The 24,132-nt window shown below is 34.6% G+C and overlaps 1 protein-coding gene across 1 annotated transcript in view; it reads left to right on the forward strand.

Annotated features, from left to right (window-relative positions):
- Window positions 1–24,132, forward strand: part of CPNE8 (copine 8) — a 227,887-nt gene that overhangs the window by 129,881 nt on the left and 73,874 nt on the right. Inside the window, exons 9-10 of the mRNA XM_021690383.1 lie at window positions 2,103–2,207; window positions 3,553–3,594. Of these exons, the coding sequence (XP_021546058.1) occupies window positions 2,103–2,207; window positions 3,553–3,594 (147 nt within the window). The remainder of the gene's footprint in view (window positions 1–2,102; window positions 2,208–3,552; window positions 3,595–24,132) is intronic.

Raw genomic sequence — 24,132 nt, forward strand, 5'->3', positions numbered from 1 at the left:
GACCCTTGTACAAAATGGGTTTAAACTCCACAGGTCCACTTACATGTGGATTTTTTTTTTTTTTGATGCAGTACTGTAAATGTATTTTCTCTTTAAGATTTTTTAAAATAACATTTTCTTTCCTCTAGCTTACTTTATTGCGAGAATACAGTGTATAATACATATAACAAACAAAATATGTGTTAGTCAACTGTTTATATTATTAGTAAGGCTTCCAGTCACAGTAGGCTATTAGTAGTTCAGTTTGGGGGGGGAGTCAGAAGTTATGTGCAGATTTTTTTACTGTGTGGTAGCTCCATGCCCCTAACCCCTGCATTATCCAAGGGTCAACTACATATGTAATTTTGTCCCCATGAATTTTTCTTAACCATTTTTGTGTACTGTCTTTTCTCATTTGATTCCTTCTGTTTGTTCCCTGCCTCTCCTCCCTTATCTCCTTTGTTTTTCTTCTGTTTTAGATACCTCAATGACCCTTTTTGAGTCTGCTTGGTCTATCCTCAGTTTTTCTTTTCATGGCTTTTGCCCCTACATTGCTTTGGGCAAGTCAACTCTGAGAACCTTTGACCACAATACATTCTCTTAAGCTCTGTCAGTTTAGTAGCAGGAGTTTGTTTAACTGGGTGAGGATATGACCAAGGAGGGGGACGGTACTAATGACATCATCTTGTAATGAATACTTCATCCTTTTATGTTTCTATTTGATCTCTTAATAGAAGTAGACTCTTCTTGCCTGAGAGGAGGAAAATGGACTCAGAGGCTTTTCAAAATGAGAGTATTTTCTCGCGGGGGTTAGGTGCAGCATGTTCACTATGGTGCTCATGTCATCTTCTCATGTTCCTGACTGTTACAGGTGGCCCAGTGTTTGGAACACTTCATTACTAGGGTCTTAGTGAGGACTGAGTTTGGGTTTCATTCTGACCAAGGTCATTTTATAGCTCATGAACTGCTGCATGTGTTTACATTAGGCAAGAACATTTCCAGGACCTGATCCGTGTATGGAGATTGAATGGTTTGGTGGAAACAATACTGGAATTGGAATCAGGAAACCAACTTTAACACTACATGGGTTTTACCTCTTATTGTGTATTAGATCTGTAGAGCCAACGGTTTAGATAAAGAAAGAACCATAAGCTGAGTGTCTCACTATAAATTCATGATGTTCATCTTAAGTGAGGCCCTTGGGCCCCTCCAGGAATCCTACTTTTTTGCTTAATCCACCAACTTTCCCTCTCTCCCAGACACTTCAGCACTTCTGCCCACTTCCTTCTTTACTGATGATCACGCTTCCTATTTTATAAGAAAATCGAAGCAATTGGAGAACTTTCTCATGATCTCATCACAGCATCTCCTGTGCACTCTGCCTTCCTGAAAGTTCCTGCAGAATGACTCTCTGTGGTCCCAAGGCCAACTCCTCCATTGATGCCCTGGATCCCATCCACTTTCATCTATGGAAGGACATTCCTCCAGCCTTTCTCCCCTCCCTTATGCATCATAAATTGTTTCCTATCTGTTGGATCTTTCATTTAGCATACAACCTTGCTGTTATTTTTTCCTTTCCAGAGAGAAAAATTGAAAAGTAACAAAAGCCACAAACCTTTCTGTAGACTAATCTATTCCCTGAAACTACCCCCAATTTCTCTATACAGCTAAACTCCTCAAATATATTCTCTACACACTGTCTCTGTTTCTCTTCTCTGTCTTAAATCCATCCCAACCAGGTTTTTGTCCCCAGCACTACAACAAGCTAATATTTTGGGGGATACTGATGACCTTCATATTCTTAGCCATAGATATTTTTCACTGTTTCAATATGTCCTCACAATTTTTATAGGGATTATTTACAAAGCAACTTTACAATTTATTGAATCTACAAAAGATTATTTTTCATAAACTTATTGTGAAATCTCATTGCTTTATATTGCAGTGAGCTTATCTTTAAAGTTCTAAAACCACAAGTCTCTTTTTACTAAGTCATATACCAGCCACAGGGAGATTGACAACATTTGTTCTATACAAAAAAGAAAGAGAAGAATGCCTACTAAAGCAATATATCATAATCAAATTATGAAAATAACTGAAAACCTCTTCTTTTGTTTTTACAGTTTTACAATTTGTCATAAAACAGAAGTTGTCAAAAACACTCTAAATCCTGTATGGCAAGCATTCAAGATCTCAGTCAGAGCATTATGTAATGGTGATTATGACAGGTAAAATAAATGACAACTTTTCTGAGAGTTTTGAATATTTACTATATACTTTTTATCTAATAATCTAAGCCAAATTTTTAAAAATTAAGGTGGCTTCTTTACCTATGTAAATGTGTATTTACCAAGCATAGATGATTTATTCAGAATTTTTTAAATAACCTTTTTTTAAAATCCATGATGATTTGGGGAAGAGGGATAATTTGACTAAAGTTCGGTTAAACTGACTTGAGTTTCCAAGACCAAAAATATGCAAAGTGCTAAAAATGTATTAAATATTAGTTTGTTTTAACATATTATTCAAAAATTACTCTAGAATTTTCATGGCCTCAATGCTTTCATTTGGTATTATCTTTCTAGAGTGGAATAAGTAAATATACAAGATACAAGGCTATGACTAGGTATATTATCAACTTTGATGAACTCTTGAAAATGTTATTTGGCATCACTGTTCTCATGGTTGTTGAATTCTAGAAGTGCTGTAGATGTAGAACAGGGAGATTCTGGTGTTTTACAAATAGGTGGGTAAGGTGGCCATGAAGATACTCCCACAATATACCTAAAGATTTCTTAATATCAAAGTTTTTTTTTTCTTTTTTCATATGAGAGTTGATTATAAAGTTATAATATAAAAACCCTTACCCCAAAAGAAAAGCAAATAAATAGAAAGTAAAAATCCAATCTCTTTATTTTATATTGTTACTTGAATATTAGAAAAATGCAAATTTATTCTATTAACTAATATCATAGAAGGAACTATTGATTAGCAGCATGCCATTAAATTTACTTTAAAACTTAAGTTGACTGTCATTTTATTCATTTGAAAAGATCATAACTTTATTCAACTAAACTCATTCTTTAAGAAAGTGGTTCCTGTAACGTGGTTTGTGATTAACATCACCTGGTTAACTTTGTAGAAATTCAAGTTCTCAGGCCCCAACTGAAACCCACTGAACCAGGAACTCTGGGCATGAAGTCTAACAATTCAAGTTTTGAGAAGCCCTCTGGGTGATTGTGGTCCATGCTGAGATTGAGAAATCCTGCTCTAACATAGTGGTTTTCTAGAGAAGTAGCTGCATATCTTCTCATTGAGGAGCTATGTCAAATTACACATGCTTCCCACATATACTTTCCCTTACTCCCCTTAAAGAATAAGATTTGAAAAACCTATTTTAAGATATAAATCAAAATATAGTAATAAAATTAGCAAAATCAGCTTCAGACTATTTTTTAAAAGCCTACAAGCATACATTTCATCTTAAGAAAATCTATAACTTATTTTTTAATTCTCAGTGATGTTTTTTCATCTTACTAAGCAACTTTATGTGTATGTTTTCCCCATGGACAGAACAATCAAAGTAGAGGTGTATGACTGGGATCGAGATGGGAGGTAAGACAATGTCTTTTATTCTTGCTCTTGAAACTTAATACGCTTTAAGAAGTATACTGAAATGAACACATTTTTAAATTTTAATCTTCAGATTGCAGATTTGGTCTTATTTTCCCAAATGTTACTGAGGCACTTACATGAAATTTTAAGAATTTGTGTAATTTTTCAACCTGGAGAATAAAATAGAGGTCTTCCTCATTTCTAGTAATGTAGTAAAGATTTTCAACTAGGACTTGATGATTTTTCATTGTACACCTTACAGTTGTCTTGTAGTATACCTTCATAGTACTGATTCTCAAATGTCTGGGTCTCATAATCTCTCTGAAGATTCCTATAACCTTTCTATCCATGTCATTCATGGGAACCTGAATGGGTACCTGAGTACCCTTCTCCCCCCCAAAAAAGACACATACCTCACAAACAAAAAGCAAAACAAAACTCTAGAATTATGTCTGGTGATTGCCAATACAAACAGATGTTTAGAGCTCCAAAATCATGGTTTCCCTCTGCATGTCACAGTAGATGTTAAATCCTAAAAGAGAGGGGACTCACTACTTTTTCTCTTTCTTCTTTATTTTTCCACCATTTCCACTGTTTTGAGGTGTTTTTAAATGCTGTTAAGCACGGAATGCAGAAATGCTCACATCTCACCTTACCCAATAGAGCTGCCTCAGTAGGTCATTCCTGAAGGGACAGAATATACAGATGTCAGGGGAGAATGACAAGTGGAAGAGCAAAGGACACTTAATTTTGCTTGGCTAATGCCCTACACTCCAACCCAAAGTTCTCTGAAAAATGGAGTTGAAGTGTAAGGTTGAAAGTCGATCTAAGCAAGGCCTTTCTCACTGCATTTTATATAAGCCAGCAGCCTAGCCCGAAGGGTTGAGGGTATCTGGATACCTGAGTACTCCTGGTAATATAGGAACAAGTTCAGTTGAGACGCCTGGGCTGTCCAGGGGACATCCCTTCTGCTACATAGATAGGAAAATGGCTAATTGGAGAGCCACACACAAGCATGGAGAGGACATTTGACCTGCATTCATTTGCACACATGGTCTAATTTGTGCCCTAGAATTTGGCCCCATTAGGATTTTCACCTTTTCATGGAGTGATAAGGGAGGATGGAGAAAGAGGTGAAAATACTATCCCACACTTCAGCTCTCACCAAATAATTGATTTCTGTCTTCATGTGATATCCCAAGCATGACTGTGCTAAAGTTTCCTAACACCATTTGAAGTTACTGTTAAAGACAATCCATTTAATACCACAGATCTTTATGTTTCTGTCAGATTCTTTATTTAATTATTTATATAGGTTTCCTTTACAGGAATTCTACATTCTTGAGAAATCTAAGTAAAAAACATGTTTTCTCATAGGAGAAAGCATTCCCATAGTAATTATGCTCCATTAAACTTTATTCACTGAGAAAATGAGTTTTGCATCTCAGAATAAATAGAAAAAGAAATAATGCCAATCTGAGTAAAGTAGGACTTTATGCCCTATATCATATACCCTGTTTTAAATTTTAATTGAGAGTGGGCAAAAGTGGTAGCCTTTCCCTAGTAATTTTGGGAAATTGGGGAAATGGTTTTGATCTGAACACTATGAAATGAAGGATGTAAAGTCAGATTTCATTTGCATCCATGACCTTTAATCCTAAATTTGCAAACATTGTAGATATTTTATTGTCCTGCTTTGAAAAGTGAGATTTTATGACTCTTCTGTCACCAGTGTACTTCCAAGTCACAAAAATCTTGCATAGTTTTGGAGATCAGAATTATCTTGGAATTTAATTATTATTTTTTCTTTTTTGATATTGGAGTTTTGAACATTCCTATCCAGGATGTGATTTATTGAATGTTTTTAATGTGTCAGTCTTTCTCCAAGCATTTTTCATGTTGTTCCTTTTGTAATTTTCACAATAAGAAATAGGTACGATATTAATACCATGTTACACATAGAGAAATCAAGGCAAAGAAGTAAGGTACCTAAGGTCACACAACTGACAAATGGTGGAGCCAGAACGTGAACCCTAGCAGTATGCTTCCAACAATTCAGTCATGACTAATATGCTATATTTCCATAACATTATAATTGTAAATTGTGGCAATTAAATAAAAGCCTTCAACCTGGGCAGTGGTCTTACTCTGATTCTTTGGTAGTTGATAATGTGGTAATTAAGAAGAGTGGAAGGACTACTTAAGAAACCTTTTTTTTTTTTTTTTTTAAAGATTTTATTTATTTATTTGAGACAGAGAGAAGGAGATACAGAGAGCATGAGAGGGAGGAGGGTCAGAGGGAGAAGCAGACTCCCTGCCGAGCAGGGAGCCCGATGCGGGACTCGATCCAGGGACTCCAGGATCATGACCTGAGCCGAAGGCAGTCGCTTAACCAACTGAGCCACCCAGGCGCCCCTTAAGAAACCTTTTAACACAAGTATGTCACTACCTAACATTTTCTATTACCCAGAGAGGTGGAGGAAGCATTCCTAGGTAGCAAGTCTTAATGTAACAGGAAGTTAGGTAGAGAGAAATGAGTATTACAGATTTTGAAAGAATCCTGATAGCTATTGAAAGGGCCAATGAATTGTAGAAAAGAGCTGTCTTAGATTATGAGAATAAGAGCTAGACTGAGAACAAGAGCAAGAGAGAGAGTAGAAATAGAAAGATAGGGGGAATTATGAAATGTAGTTAAAAGAAGTGAAGGGTTTGGGTCATTAGATTGGGATTTTTTTTTTTTTTCAATATACAATGTTTTGCCTTTGAGACATGAATTTAGCTGGAAAGAAAATATTTAGATGCTGAGATTTTATAAACTCTTGTCATTAGATCTTCACCTATTTAGGGGGAAGATGGGTGATTGTGCATCCTATGTTATTTATTTTTAAGTTTCACTTCAATATACCATCATTAACAGCATGTTCAAAAGCCATCTGAGGAATTTAAGACTGTCTGACAGCAAAAGGGAATGAAGGTGGGAGGGGAAGGATTGTTAGGGGGAACTTTAAATATTCCTCGGAAACAAATTATATGATTAGCAGAATAATTGAGGGAATGCATTGTAATTTTAGGACTGGTTTAATAATTTTTTAATGTTGGGATAAAATGCTCTTTCTTTAATCTAGAATATAGGTCCATATTTTATTTTTATTTTATTTTATTTTTTTTTAAAGATTTTATTTATTTATTTGAGAGAGAGAGACTGAGAGAGAGAGAGCACATGAGAGGGGGGAGGGTCAGAGGGAGAAGCAGACTCCCCGCCGAGCAGGGAGCCCAATGCGGGACTCGATCCCGGGACTCCAGGATCATGACCTGAGCCGAAGGCAGTTGCTTAACCAACTGAGCCACCCAGGCGCCCCGGTCCATATTTTAATGTGAGAAATTTCAGTGCATAATTCTGTATAATCCGTGTGTGCTGATTAGGCTTTTCAATGTTAGCAAAATTATGTTTGAGAATGACATGTAAAAAGCAAAATTAAAATCATGATTAAATAATTTTTGATAACCCTTTCACTAAGTAATATAATTTATGAAATTTGAAAGGCACGTTGGTCTCTAATAACAATGATATGTAAATGCCATAAAATCCACGTTTTTTAATTTTATAATGCAATAATATTAGTTACTATGTGGATTGTTAGACAAGTTGATATTCCAGTTTGTGGTTACATGTGCTTATAATAACATATGGTCATTATACTTTTTACATGCATTTTTGTTTATCTGACATGATTTCCCAATGTAGATGTTCTTTCCTTAAATCAGAGTGAACATGATTTGACACTCATTATATTTCATGATAAAATGTAATGATCAGAAGCTGTTTCCTATTCTTTGTCTTCTTATCATCTTTAGTATTTGTCATAAATCTTGTACATGTATCAGTTTTTAAATTCTCTGCCTAGATTGAGAACTTTTGTTTCCACTATTTAGAGAAGATTACTCAGTGGATTCCCCCCACCTTTTTTTTTGACAGCTATACCAGCATTGTCCAGTATAAATATAATGCAAATCACATATGTAATTTAAAATTTTCTAGTAGCAACATTAAAAACTAAAAATAAACCAGTGAAATTGATGTAATAATATATTTTATTTAATTCTATATATGCAAAATGTTATTATATATAGAATTAATATAAATTTTTAAAAAAATATTTTATTTATTTATTTGAGAGAGAGAGCAAGAACAGGGAAGAGAGGGAGAAGCAGGCTCCCTGCAGAGCAGGGAGCCCAACGTGGGACTCGATCCCAGGACCCTGGGATCATGACCTGAGCCGAAGGCAGACACTTAACTGAGCCACCCAGGAGCCCCATTATAAAATTATTAATGAGATATTTTACATTTTTATACTAAGTCTTTGAAACCTGGTATGTACTTTATGCTTGCAGCATACTGCATTCAGGCGGGCTATATTTCAAGTGTCCTATTGCAATATCGGGTTGGCAACTGCCTTACTGGGTAGCACCATGTAGAGTTTAATTAAATCTGTACAATATATATCATAAGTAACTTTCTATCAGTTATTTGTTTTACTTTTAGATCAGTTTTATTTGTATTTCATAGAAGTTTAGAGGTGTCCCCTTATAAAGTGGGGAAAAACTGGTCAGATATCTGTATTATTTTATGTGTAAATTTGACCATAGGAAACTGATAAGGTAATCTGATCTTTCAGTTTAGGGAGAAGATTTCAGTCAGAAATTTAAGTGAACACTGCTTGACAGGTTACTTGCTTACAATCACATTTTGTTTTACTAGCTAGGGTACTTCAGATAATTGAGGTGATAATTATATTCACAGATAAGGAACTTCAGGAAGTGGTGTGATCTTGGGTCAGAAATCTAAGGGTATGTTTAACTCAATTCATCAACTTGAAATTAATTCTGTAACAAACATCTTGTGCCTCTGTGAAGCGTACACAAATGTGGCAATGCTGTTGAGTAGGTGACCAGTTGACATTAAAATGGGTATCCTGAGCTAGTTTGGAACAGAAGAAATACAGTTGTTTGTCCTTTTTTATTTAAACACACTGGCAGTGGTCTGAGAGTACAGAGACATTGCTTGACCTTGGCATGAATAATCAGTGTAAATGTACCAGTTTTCAACAAGTTAAACCACTTTACTAAAATCATCTCCATAATTCCCACCATTTCTTCAAGGGATGTGAAGAAAGACTATTTAAACCTCATTTTAACAATTGAAAAGCTGAAGTGCTGAGAAACTGACTTGTCTGGGTTACAAAGCAATCAGTGGTGGTATCTTTGAAAAGCTTCAATTGCTTGGAGTAGCTTCAGCTGACTTTGTAGCTTAATTTAAAATTCAGGGAGCATTAACAGAATAGCTCTGCATTAAAACCATGTGGCTCTAATGTGGGACTGATTGTAAATGGGCCACCGAGTAGAGATCTCTGTCTCCCAGAACATGATTTGATCAAAAGGCTGAACTAGTGAACTGCCAGTCATAAAATTTGGCTCTTGAAGTCTGCTGAGAAAGGAGAGTAAAAGTTTCCTCATTAGCACTCTGTATTGTATTGAATGTAGTCATTTTAAATAATGAGTGATACTTATTACAAGAAAGTGCAAACTGCATTTATCTGTGAAATGCCAGATAAATGCTTTCATTTTCTTGTATGTTACCTTTGAAGATATTTGATAAACACACTTGATGTTTTATTTCTGCAATTATGCATTATCATGGTGTGAAAGAACAGTGATTCTTGGTCCAGAGCTTCACTTAAGAACTTACTTATAAGTTGTCTAAGACATTTACAACTCATTTAGGAGGAGCATGTGCAAGACCTTTTATATTTGTCTCATTTATTTTAAATTTCCTTACTTACTCTAATTAATCTTTCCCTAACAATTACCCTCTGTTTGCAGTTAACCCTGAATGTTCTAAATGTGTATTCAATAGACAAGATTCAGCCTGTTTTCTTGTTCCACTACCTACCACTTCTTTGAGATTTTTAAAACATGTTGATAGACAGTATTTCATAATCCACGTGTTATTTACTGACATACTACTTTCCCTCCCCCCACATCCTACAAATTTATGTAATGATTTTTCTCATACATAGTTTGTGGAGTTTTTGTCTCCTCTTCCCTTCAATCTACAACTCTTAACCCTCATGATTTTATTTCTATATATTGATACCTAAAGTGATAATCAAATTTTTATTTTTGTATGTCTCTATTTATGTTCTAATAGAAACTTTATTAATTAATTATGGAAGAAATTGTTATTGAACATTTCTTATGTGCTAAACAGTTTGCCAGGCTAGTGAAAATACACATCTCTAATCTTTATACAGCGATATTTTAGTTATCTTTAATGCATTTTATATATCCTTCCACTTCTGTGTTAATTGTTGCCTGTTGGTTTTCTGTCCAGGCCCAATTTAAATGCTATCAATTGTCTGAAAGCTTTCCCTATGTATCTAAATTCATTTAATCCCTCTCTTTTGTGTGTTGTGTTTACCATTTAGGAATGTTTGTTAGCGTATCTAGCATATTATGACTTATGCTGAAATTTTGTTTCTGCCTTATCTTTCATATTAAACTGTAAGCTCTCTGAGGCCAAGGGCTTTGTTTGTCTTATTATTTCTCACAATGTAAATTATAGTATTATATTATTAGTGTACTTTAATGTATTAGCTTCTTACTGTGTTACTTCAATATTATGGAAGAGAGAATTTGAAATAACTCTGTTGTCTTTCTGATGAACACATGGTCCTCCATCAATGCTTGTTATTTATCTTCTCATTTCCCTACTTGAAATTATGAAATTGTTTGAATAATATTAGTGATTATATTTCTCTAGTGAAACTTCAGGCAGTGAGTAATTAATTCAGCTGTCATTTTCTCTCTCTTTCTCTCTTTTTTTTTTTACCATTTGCAGACATCTTAGATTTTATATACACATATCTATGATCTTCTTATCATACAGATTAATTTTTCTGCTTTATTCCATGTTCAAATACTGATGATTTTCACTGACTAAACAGCGGAATTATCAAATTCAAATAAACAAATACACTTTACAGTGTAAATTTTGATTTATGATCACCTTACTATTTATTTCATTTGCCTCCATTAGAATGTAAATAAATTTGGAATGTAAATTAATTTCCAGTTTTTGTATAAGGTAATATAGTTTTTATATAAGGTAATATTATAAGGTAATATAAGAGTCTTTAGGACTCTTAGCATTAACTCTTTATTTTACAAAGAAGAGACTGGGCCTATTTAATTATGTCCAGTTTGAATTAATCATCAATTTCATCACTAAATCTGCCTTTCCTCTCATAGGTTTTATTCTGTCATGAGATTCCCAGGGGTGATATTCAAAATGTTTATCAACCATCAAAATAGATGAGAGCTGTATAATAGAATTAGGGCCCTGGAAATCCTTTTCTTTTCATTGTTGGATTACAGGGTGGCCTGGAGAGCCTTGGGGAAGGTCCTTGGAAACTGGGGTAGTAGGAAGGCACACAAGAGACTGAACAGTGAAGAGTAGACAATAGGTTTAGAGTAGACTCACTCTGAACAATGGGTGAGTAGACAAATGTTTTTGTATTTTTACAATGACTTTAACTCTACTGGATTTACACCCCTGGAGTATTATCTCCAGGCATTACCATAATCCCAGGTTTGCAGACTTGAAAGATCATAATTACTATTGACCCTTCCCTTGCTCTCAGCTACCACATCCAGTCAATTGCCAACTCCAGCATCTCTAAGGAATAAATAATGAAATCATGCCATCATTGTCACTGGTATGAATTCATGACTTCCCAAAGTTAATTCTATATTTACAGTTTCCACAAGGTTAAAAGGTGAAATAAATATGGATATTTATGAAAAGGGTATAAATGTTTTTTATGAGGCTAAAAGTGATATTATGTGTGTTTGCTGGCCCTATGGAAGTAATTGAGACACAGGAGGAATTTTAACAAACAGACTTTGCTAAGTTCCTCCCTGTTTACCATACCTAATTCATATTATAATATTGCAATCTATAGTGACAGCTCCCTCCCTGGAGCAGGTCCTCTACCTAAATTCTCTTAGTCAATTAGGTGGGAGGTCAAAGGTTTTTCCTGAGCCTTCTGTTTCTTAAAAATAATCAGCCTAAAATAATCCACATGCTTAAGAGATGCGTTTTGGGGTGGCAAAAGTTGCTCCCCTGTAGCCTAGAAAAAGAACTCAAATTACCTGAAAATGTTACTTTTTAATTTGGTCTGTAGACATGATTTAGTATTAAAATCTATAACTCTCAGAACCCAGTATTCTGCAGTAACTCAGGTAGAAACCTGCTAGGAGAGAAGGTTGTTTTTTCAAGGCCAACCAAGTTTTAACTTAGAATGAGAAGAGGAAGAATGATAAATTGGAAAATAATGAATTGAGCCTTTTATATGATTTGAAATAATGTATGTATACGATTTGAATTTACCGAAAAATTAATCAAAACTCATACCATCGACCAAAACATTTCCACATAAATGGAAGGAATAAAACACAAAGAAAAGATAATAGAAGACTGAAATAATCTCTGAATCTGGAAGTCTTTCTAAACGTAGTAAGAGATAGAGCAAAAAGGGTCCTTTTTTAAAATAAGCTTTTTAAGTCAATACTAATGTAATATAGAAAAGTGCACAAATCATAAATACACAGTGCATTTGTGCATAAGTGCACTGAGCACACAGCTCAGTGAATTTTCACAAATGGAATATACCATGTGTATTCAGCATCCACATCAAGAAACCACTTTACCAGCACTGCAGAAGCCTACCTCTTCCCTCTTCCATTCATTTTTGCACCTCCTGCCAAATAACCACTTTCCTAACCTTTATTAACATGGCTTAGTGTTGCCTGTTTTTGAATTTTATATAAATGGAATTGCATAGTAGGTATTCTTTTGTGTTTGGCTTTCCTTAACATTAAGTTTGTGAAATTTGTTCATGTTACATGTGATTTGTTCATTCTACTACTGAGGGACATTTTTTTTTTCAGTTATTATTATTATGATTAGTGCTTCATGAACATATTTGTGTATACCTTTTGGTTATACATGGTGAAATTCAATCCAGTTGAATATATACCTAGGAAAGCATCATGTGGTGCTGTGTGAATGCGGTGGCAAAGTTAAACTGGCTCACAGATCACCCACTTATTCCAAGTTTCCAATTGGTTTTTATAGAAACCACATCTTATTTTTTTCTCGTTCATTTAATTAATCTATAGTACACTCTTGTCTTATTAGCTTCAGAGACAAGAATATCTAAATCATATGCAAATTCAATCTGTATTTTCCATATGTAGGATTCTAGATCCTATTTTAACGTTGAGCAATAACAAAATGGAAACTTTTAATTGCACTTTAGTCCCCCGAATAATTAAGATACCACCTGCTTTTCAGCTGATGGTTTTGATTCAAGTTCTTGTTAACATCTTCATGGGTCCTTAGTTTTTGTTCCAAAAATTAAAACATTTCTATTTCTATTATATTCAAAACATTCAAGAATAATTTCTTATAAGGATGCTTTTAGCCAAAGAACAGTCTCCTAATGAAAGGAAGCAGAGTTTTCAATACCATTTTGAGAGATGGACGCTTGTGTAGACAAGACACTCAGTCATTCAACTCTGAAGCAACACAACATTATTTGTTTTTGTCACTTTTATTATCCTCTCATGCCACCCTTCAGACTATTTCACAGTTTGTAATTTTAGTCTGAAAAAAAATACAGCTTACTTATATTATAACATGCATGAGAAATGTGTTGAGTTTTCCAAGAGAAAAACACAAAGGCTTACCTCTTTTCCCCATTTGTGGTAGTTGTTTTTGGCCACTAAGATACTGGATAAAATGTTGCCTTGATTAGCATATTTGTGACTTAAGGTAGTTTTATCAATTGTATCCCAAAGAATTTTTGATTCATGTTCACCAGGGTTTTCCCTTTGCTTTATGTTGACAAATATTTTGGACATCTCTATAATTATTTTAAGTGTCATCTCCATTCTATGAAATAGAAAACCTTGACCTTTTCCTGTAATCAAGAATAAAATGTATTTTTTTCACTTATTGCCAGAAACATTGTGGACCATTTGCAGCCGTGGTCTCAGCTGGGTGTGTCCATGAGAAACACTAGGGGTCCTTTTCTTACTATAATACCTCTCCAGATACTGCTTCAGTAGGCTTGGGAAACAGTCTAAATGTGAATTGTTTGATAAAAGCTCCCCAGGTCATCCTAATGCAGATTTGGGTTTAAGAACAATTGTTAGAAACTCACTCTAGAACAGGAAAACAAAAAAACCTTTTTTTTTTTTTTCTGAGATTAGGAACTGAAGATCAATATAATTAAACTGAACAAATGTTTTTTGAGCATCCATTAAGTGCAGATCGCTATACTAGTTATTGCTGGGTAATTAAAAGATGATTGACACTCAGCTCATGGATTGAAGAAGGATATGCTCTTGCAGAGTGTATATTACAGTCCCAGGAGCAAAATAGTAGGCAGAGCATGTTTCTTGAGAAGGGTGTAATGTGTTAAATTTCAGAGAAAGGTAAATTCATATTCGAGTGGAAGTACCCAGATGTGCTCATGACAAAGTATGATGGGTGATTCACCTGAGAGTGGGAATTTTAAAAGAAGGGATTTTGTGAACCCAATAAGTGAAGGATTTTGTCTTAAGACTTGCGGTTGTGAGTAGGTTATAATGTATTAGAGGGAATTAATAGGAAATAGAGATATATGAAGTCAGGTCAAGACCATATGATGGAAGGCCTCTGAGAGTCGAGATTATGTAGTGAATTCCATCGGAGTCATTAAGAGATTTTGTTCCTGAACCAAGGACATTCTAGCATGATGCACTATGGGAAAATATCTGTAGGATGAATTGGAATCAGGGAGACATAGAAGTGCAAAACCTAGTTAGGAGGTTAAGGAGGTTATTGAGATAGTAATGAAACCTGTATTAGGTTGTTAGCAAAGGCAGTAAAAAAAAAAAAAAAAAAAAAAAAACCTTGCCATGAAAAACAATAAATTACATTTTTGAATATGCATAGAGCTTTGCAGTTTACAAAGTGCTTTTTCACACACTTTCTCATTTGATCCTTACAAGAATCCTATAGACATTAATTACTTATTATCTTCCTAATTTTGCTGATAAATGAATTGAAGTTAAGTTTCTTGCTCCAGAATGTCTTCATGGTTTGTGCATTATTGTAGATAATGCTGCTATAAACATCCAGGTGCATGTATCCCTTTGAATTAATATTTTTGTATTCTTTGGGTAAATATCTACTGGTGCAATTGCTGGATCATAAGGTGTATTTCTACTCTCAACTTTTTGAGGAGATTCCATACTGTTTTCCAAAGTGGCTGTACCAGTTTGCATGCCTACCAACAGTGTGAAAGGGTTCCCCTTTCTCCACATCCTCATCAACACCTGTTGTTTCTTGCATTGTTGATTTTAGCCATTCTGAGAAGTGTGAGGTGATACCTCATTGTAGTTTTGATTTGTATTTCCCTGATGATGAGTGATATTGAGCATCTTTTCATGTGTCTGTTGGCCATCTATATGTCTTCTTTGGAAAAACATCTATTCATGTCTTCTGCCCATTTTTTAATTGAATTATTCATTTTTTGGATGTTGAGTTTTATAAGTTCCTTATATATTTTGGATACTAACCCTTTATCAGATAAGTCATTTGCAAATATCTTCTCTCATTCCATAGTTACCTTTTAGTTTTGGTGATTGTTTCCTTTGCTATGTAGAAGCTTTTTATTTTGATGAAGCTTTTGCTTAGTTTTGATGAGAGACTCCCAAATATAAACCTAGTGGATGGTCTCAATTAGACAGTACTAGAACTCATGATGACCTCATGCCAGAGGAACAAAAACATTTCAGATCACATCAACCTAAGTCTGTTGTGCTTTCTTCTACAAAACCCATCTCTATCTTCCAAGCCTATCCAGATGTTTTCAAGATCTGGCTAAGTTTTACCCTGCTTCTCTTTATCTCCCCCAAGATGGCTTTTGTCATTCACTGTATTTCCTTTTCTTTTTTTCACCCCCCCAATTCCTCTTTTTAAAGTTATATATCACAATGAAGAATGTGTATCAGGCTATTAGAAATATGAGGCTAGGGAATTGGAGAGATGCTGGAGTATAAATCAAAGGCAGAAATTGGAGAATCTTCTAATTAAAAGATCTCTTTGACACAATAGAAGTGTATGTGATTACTCACGGAGAGTTTTGGGGAAAAATTCTACGGCGCTGGCCATAAAAGTCTTCCAGTTAAATGAAACTTCTAGTTGTGAGTGGTGAAGACTTTCTGATAATAAAGATGCTGATCATTTATGCAATAAGATGGTTGATAGACAATCATCACCCATTATTTTCTCTGTGATTCTAAAGACCAGACAATTCGAGATTTTGTGTAACCTATATGTGTTGTATAGCTGTATAGTGTTTGTTAATCACCTATTAGCATTCCAAATACACATAAAACTAAGCTTAGTGACAACTAAGTCCTGGAAAAAACAGTGTATTAAAATTTAGCAAGTGAGAAGTTCACTACAGACATGAATTTGCCAAATACCTTTACTTTGTAACAATTTTAATATTTCATTTAAATTGGCTAGTCAAGAAGAGAGAGTGAAAATGAGTAAGAAAGAGACAAGGTGGTGTGTACAATCTTTTTGTTATATAAGTTACTCTCATAAAATAGCTTGGTAATTCAATTTCAAGATCATTCATTATAAGAGTTTTAAATTTAATTTGCTATCCCAAGCAATTTTACATATTCCTTCTCAATTCTCAAAAATAATTCCCAGTAGGAAATATTATTACTGTTCTTTTTCCAGATACAAAAGTTAAGGTTCAAAATGTGGAAATGATTTGTCCATTTTACATCACTATTAAGTAGTCATTGGTTTTCAAGCCAAACTACTGCTTATTCCTCTAATTATCTTTCTGAACACTGCTTTTATCTACCATCATCCTTTGCTTCTTAGTGTAGGAAAAATGGAACATGATATTCAGAATCCCAGATCTTTTCTTTGAAATGTAAGTTCTTTTAGCATTTGATGATGACTATTGTAGACATAACCTGAGAGAATTAAAACAAGACAAAAATATATTGTAGCCATTTATTCATGTTGCATTCAAATCATGTTTAGAAAGGAAAATTTCATAGTTGCTGATCTGGAGAAAAATTAAGACAAATAGAATATTGTCACTCCCAGTAGTAATTTAGGTTTGGTAAATATTCATATATATTTGAGTGCTTGGTGTTGTTCATATGTTTTTTAAAAAATTTTGACCAAATGACTGACAGCTATGGGTAAGAACTAAGTTCCCCAGATGATATTTTATGTCCAAAAGTTTGATTTGCTGCTCTGCATCAATCATTTCTACTCTAATGTTGATATTTACACTCTAATGTTCAGCTATGATATTCTCAGTTCCAGCTTGGTTGGGTACAGGCTTTGGTACTCATAATTTCTAACTTGTGTCTGTACCTACAAGTTGAAAAGGGAAAACAAAGCCATTTAGTTTTATTTGAAATAGACAAGTAATTGTATATTTCAATTATCTAAGTAATTGCCTTGATTATCCACTTTATTAGATATAGAAGACATGACTTTGTTTTGTGTGTACATTTCATAATACTTGGAATAATTTTTGCATTGTAGTTTAAACCAGATAATATAGTTTACATTATAAGTTACTAAAAATCAGCAACATTTTAATATTAAGCTAACCTCAAATAAAATTTACATTTTTGGCATTGCACTGAATTTAACACCATCAAAGAATATCTGAGAATAAACCATTCTTTTTCATTTTTCTAATCTGTTCTATGTGTATATTTAAACAGACTAAATGTAATTATTTGGCAGTGAGGTTCAGTTAAAGGAAATACTCAGTAACTATTTTATGATGTAGTAAATAAGGTCCTTAAAAGGAACTAGATAAATTTTTGGTATCACAATTCCTCCTGTGATTAGTATTTATTATATAAAGTATCTAAGGATGTCAAAATCTGCAGTTTTGGATTTTCAGGTTGATGATATACATATAGTTGTAGTACAAATGGCATGTGTTCGTTTCGATTGTGTGCACTGTGCTAAGGGGTGTTGCAGAATTATTGGCAACCTTTCCCAGAAACCAAATCTTCTAAATAACCAGATTGACATACATGAAAACATATGAAAGTACATGAATATTCATAGATTATGCTACTTTACTTGTTGGGTTTACTAGCACTATTCTACGATTATAACCCTAGAATAGAGATCCGAGGCGCGATTATTGCTAATTGAGAACTAATAAACATGTTTTTTGCCTCAATTTGTGATTTTTGTACATAGATAAACAAACATACAAACGAGAAGAAATTTCTGACATGCCATTTTCCCTATCATTTATGTTTAAAGTGAATTCACAATTGGAATGTATATTTAGATTTCTAGAAAAATAATCTTACATTTAAATCTTCACACATTCACATTGCCCATCTAAGGACATTGTTACCTAAATAGTTCTTCAATGTTATTTTTCTTAGAAGTATAGAGTAAGATATTTAATATGTGGACAAAGTCAGTTATACCTGTACTTTAGATTACATGCTAATACATTTGTATATATTAGAGAATAGTCTAAATGAACAAGCCAATGGAATGTATGTATTATAAACATATTTTAACCTCTAAAATTAATTTTAACATATATGGAAATTAGGGCTGCATTTATGGCCATTTTATAAGATACTATTTTTCTTCCAAGAACCCAAAACAAATTTCTTGTGTTCTGTTCAGAACAGTTCAAGTTAATCAACCAAACTTTTTTGGGGAAGTAAATAGTGTAAGAAAATAATTTTCATTTTGAGACATGAAAAGGGTAATAATGTAGGAATTCAAAGAAAATCTTATAACTCTTGAATGGCAATAAGTATAAGTTACTACTTTTATGTTAATATAAAAATAAGCACACAATCTCCAGGGATGAAATTCTTTCTTTTTTTTTTTTTAAAGATTTTATTTATTTATTTGAGAGAGAGAATGAGATAGAGAGCATGAGAGGGGGGAGGGTCAGAGAGAGAGGCAGACTCCCTGCTGAGCAGGGAGCCCGACGTGGGACTCGATCCCGGGACTCCAGGATCATGACCTGAGCTGAAGGCAGTCGCTTAACCAACTGAGCCACCCAGGCGCCCGGGATGAAATTCTTTCAAATCTGAAAGTTCTGAGCTACCAAATGAGATCTAAGTCAGGGATTACAGTAAACTTTGTCAGCTCTAAAGGTGCAATTTCACCGAAGTGGGGTGATTATTTTTTAAAATTTGTAACATGTACATTTTTTTTTGCTAACAATGCCTGGTCTACACAGCACAAAATAAAGTAAATTTTTTTAATTACTTGGTTTTATTGGAGATAAATATTCTAGGCAATTTGGTGGGAGCTGGAATTACTGCTTTTTGGATTTGAATGATCCAAATAGTTTATACATGTTAATTAAAAACGACAGTGGCAGTAATTTACATGACTTTGTACTGGGTACACACTTTTTTTCCTTGTAAGTCTACTAAATCTAAAACCTTGAAACTGACCAAAGAAAGCTCTCCAGTTTAACCATAGATTTGAAAGAATCTCAACAGCAAATGTACTTTAATCTCCTCCTATTGGGGACTCACCTTTAGCAGTTGATCCTTGTTGCCCTCTTGGAGTCCCTGTCTGTCAGGAAGATCATGGACAGGATGGGGACTGCCGGCCAGAGAGAGCATGGAAACTGGTAGCCAGCTTTACAAGCAAGGTTGGCAGGAGAGCTAGAACATTTATGATGTCTGTTGGCAACTCTGGCATGACTGTGGGAAGTGGTGCCCCAACACACAGAGTAGACAGGATATACCAGAGACAAAGAGGGTATTGTTTGCCAATGAAAAGACCCTAACCTGGGGAGCCTGGATGGCTCAGATGGTTGGGCGTCTGCCTTTGGCTCGGGTAATGATCCCGGGGTCCTGGGACGAGCCCCGCATCAGGCTCCCTGCTCAGCTGAAAGCCTGCCTCTCCCCCTTCCTCTGCCTCTCCTCCTGCTCATGCTCTCTCTCTCTCTCTCTCTCTGTATCTCTGTGTCTCGAATGAATAAATAAAAAAAATCTTAAAAAAAAAAAAAAAGAGGGCGCCTGGGTGGCTCAGTTGGTTAAGCGACTGCCTTCGGCTCAGGTCATGATCCTGGAGTCCCGGGATCGAGTCCCGCATCAGGCTCCCTGCTCGGCAGGGAGTCTGCTTCTCCCTCTCCCGCTCGCCCCTCTTGTGCTCTTTCTCTCTCTCACCCTCTCTCTCAAATAAATAAAATCTTAAAAAAAAAAAAAAAAAGCTAAAAAAAAAAGAAAGAAAGAAAAGACCCTAACCTTGGGTAGCAGTGCGCTGCAGTGTGCAACTTGCCAACTTTTGCTACTTTGGGCTAGGAGTTGTGTGTTGTATAAGTGTGTGTGTGTGTGTGTGTGTGTGTCTGTATGAGAGAGACAGAGTGGTGTGTGTGTGTGAAAGAGGCAGTTGTGTGTGTGTGTGTATGAGAGACAGATGTGGTGTGTGTATGTGTGTGTGAGAGAGTGACAGGCAGTGGTGTGTGTGTGGAGGTGTGTGTGTAACTCCTGTCAGAATTTTTTCTTTGTGCTTTTTATTAAAAAATGAACTTGGTAGAGAAGTGATAGAATCCCTGTTCTAGTCTTCATCATTGTGAAAAAGCAAGACAAGGTGATACTATTATCTCTTAATAACATACAGTGGTAGTCAAGGCTTACAGAGAATAAACAAAACTAGCAATATAATATGAAATCTAGATAGATGAACAGATAGATTTATATATGAACTCAGGCAACTTTGAGTGAAAAGTAAAATATAAACAAGTACTAATCTATATTCAGTGACTAGCCCAGAAATATACCATGTATATAAATGAGCAATTTTTTTTTTTTAAAGATTTTATTTATTTGAGAGAGAGAGAATGAGAGACAGAGAGCACGAGAGGGAAGAGGGCAGAGGGAGAAGCAGACCCCCTGCTGAGCAGGGAGCCCGATGTGGGACTCGATCCCGGGACTCCAGGATCATGACCTGAGCCGAAGGCAGTCGCTTAACCAACTGAGCCACTCAGGCGCCCCATAAATGAGCAATTTATAAAAGCATCTGATGCATTACTAAAATAAAATTTCTTAGAACTATGAATTGAATTTATCTTCTTATACCTAAAGCATATATATTTTAAAATTCTTGAATGATTGTTATTAATATGTTGGAAAGGGAGTAATTACTTTGAATTACATTTATATGGCTATAGACCAATGACAGCAAAAGAATAAAAAGGTACAAGAATAGAGATTTAATATCTCATTTTTTAGAATTAGATCTTTTGAAAAAAATTTTAAAAATAAAAAAATATAAAACTGATCTTTTGGCCATTATTTTATGCTAATCCTGCTTCTGCTATTTTGTTGTTTTGCTTATTATAATAATGCTAATTATTATTATTCTGATTAGTCTGAAAAAATAACACTCATTGGCTGATAGTTTAAATTTCAGAAATAGGTTAGTGCATCACACAGATCTACGTTTCTAGAGATTAATACTCAAGGTAAAAACTAGAATTCAATCACTTTGAAATTATAGAGGAAAAAGTATGTGACATGGATGACATAAATATTTAAAAGTTCATGAAATTGGAGGATATCTTAACTTCAGACATTATCTCAGTTAACTTTTTTTTTAAGATTTTATTTATTTGAGAGAGAGTGAGAGAGCACTAGGAGGGGGAGTGGCAGAGGGGAGGGAGAAGCGGGCTCTCCACTGAGCAGGGAGCCTGATGTGGGGCTTTATCCCAGAACCCTGGGATCATGACCTGAGCCCAAGGCAGATGCTTAACTGACTGAGCCACCCAGGTGCCCCTCTCAATTAACTTTTTAATTAATATGATCCTAGAAAAATATACAATGATCCTGGCTAGCTAAAGAAACTTCATCCTACCTTTCAGTGAATTAAATTGCATTTGTGAAACTATTGCTATTTTTGGCCATATACAATTTGCTTCCTCTTTAACTAGGCAAATTTTAATATGAATGAGAAAATTTTGCTTGATGATATTTTGGTGCATTAAGCTTATTAGAGGAAATGGAAAGAATTAAAGGTTATTATGTAAAAAAAAGACTGTGTAGTTAAAATTGACATTTTATCTAATACATACACATGGAATTTAAATAATGTAAATTTATAAAAATACTTTAAAAATATGTCTATACCCTGTATTAAAAAAAATTGGAGTAGCTATGTAGGCATACAGTTTGGGCTTAAATGTGATAAATCATCATATATAACATTTTCTTTATTATGGTATATATTGTTTTCTATATCAGTGTAAGGCACATTAAAAATATTGTCTTTGTCTTGGGGCACCTGGGTGGCTCAGTCGTTTAAGCATCTGCCTTTGGCTCAGGTCATGGTCCTGGGGTCCTGGGATCTAGCCCTGTGTTGGACTGTGTGTCTCCTCTCCCTCTAACCCTCCCCTCCCCCCTCCCCCCCGCCCGCTCGTGCTTGCTCTCTGTCTCTCAAATAAATAAAATCTTTTAAAAAAATATATTGTCTTTGTCTTAGAAAGTGGTATTTGTCCCATGTCTTTGTACAGATGTAATAAATAAGTGGAAATTAAGTTAATAAATGAAATATTAATAGTAAATAATAATAGATAAAATACAAACATATTAAACTGTATGATTATGTAGATATATGTTACTATATAATATTTTATATATATTTATACCCAAAATGACAATAGGAGTTATTTTACACATACGTGTTATTTATATCTTTTTAAATTTCTATCTGTATTAGAAATGGATCAAGGAACAGGTGTGGATAAGACTGATAAAATTACCCTATTTTTCCTGTTGAATTGTTAATATTTGAGAGTGATTATATCTTAAAATATTATTGTAATCTATGGAGGGAGGAAAAATAATGCAAATCTCTTGAAATTATTTAAAATTTCAACAAAGCTAGAGATAAATGATCACTTCTATGTTGAATACATTCATATAAATCTTATATATAATAATTTCTACTAGTAAAAACATAAACCAGCACTTTACAAAGGAAAAAAAGTACTTTTGTAAAGATGTGTGTATAATTTGTGTTTACTAGGACAATTAATTAAGAATAATTATAGTTCTGCAAATTTACATACAGGCAAGCTCATAATAAAGGAATACTTAAAGGTCATATTTCTAGATGTTTTAAGGTGAACTAGATTCTCCCTCAGGATTTGAGGAAGTTACATGGGAAAAGAAGGACTTGATTCTGTTAAAATTTTAAATTAGATAATACTTCCTTTAAGAATCAGTGGAGGCTGGGGTGCCTGGGTGGCTCAGTCAAGTGTCTCACTTTGGCTCAAGTCATGATCCCAGGGTCCTGGGATTGAGCCCCGTATTGGGCTTCCTGCTCCACGGGGAGCCTGCTTCTCCCTCTCCCACTCCCCGTGCTTGTGTTCCCTCTCTGGCTGTCTTTCTCTCTGTCAAAGAAGTAAAATCTTAAAAAAATAATAATAAAAAATAAAAAACAAAACATTCTTAGATGCTGAAAAGGCTTGTCAAAGTCAAAGGCTTTGACTAGAATAAAAGCAAAGAAAATTAGCAAAATCAGGGATAGCTGATATACTGTTATCTGGACTCATAAAGATGACTTTTTGTGTTGATCATTGGAAATCACAAATCCTATGGCATATTTTACCTGTCATGGAGTCAGTGGTTTGGTGTTAGTCCCCTCTAGAAAAACACTGCTGCTCTTTTCCTACAAATACAGGTTTAAGCAGTAGGAATGTTCGCAACCAATGAGTTGAATTAGGGTCACCATAACTGTACTTCAGTTAAAAGTGTCTCTCATTTCTGTGACTGCTGAATCTCTAGCTATTTTAAAATACATTGCTATGCTTGCCAGGAGTGGCCCAGATTAGACAAGATAGAGGAATATGGGTAATCAGTATGTTGCTTACAAATGAAGGAGACGGTGATATCCGGGGCTGTTGTTTCCGTGGGAAAGATCATGCCAACTTTTGAGCCAAGGTATTTTCAACATCCTAGAGAAATTGTCTTTAATACACAATCTGTTTACAAATCCTTGGTTGAGAGATCCTTCAGCACACACCTGAAACAGGGCACACTGGTGTACTCTAAAGGAGAGGAATTACACAAGAGCAGGACAAGCCATGGGTATGTATGTTAACTCCAAAATACCACAACACAGTGTATATCCATTCATAAGCCTGTTACATCCTCACAAATAATTTTGATTAAAGGTTTCTTAAAATTATATATATCTAGAATCATATTCTTAATAATTGGAAAAATATAGTCTTTTTCAGGCACTTAAATACCTTTCACAGAAAGAATCAAAGAATTCTCTGAGTTTATTTTCAAAACAGTAAGTAGGCATTGCCTCCAATTTTTAAGTGAAGACATTAGGACCCTGAAGTTGGCTGACTTACTCCAGATCAC

The sequence above is a fragment of the Neomonachus schauinslandi genome, chromosome 5 (genome assembly GCF_002201575.2).
Source record: "Neomonachus schauinslandi chromosome 5, ASM220157v2, whole genome shotgun sequence".
NCBI classification, from domain to species: Eukaryota; Metazoa; Chordata; class Mammalia; order Carnivora; family Phocidae; genus Neomonachus; species Neomonachus schauinslandi.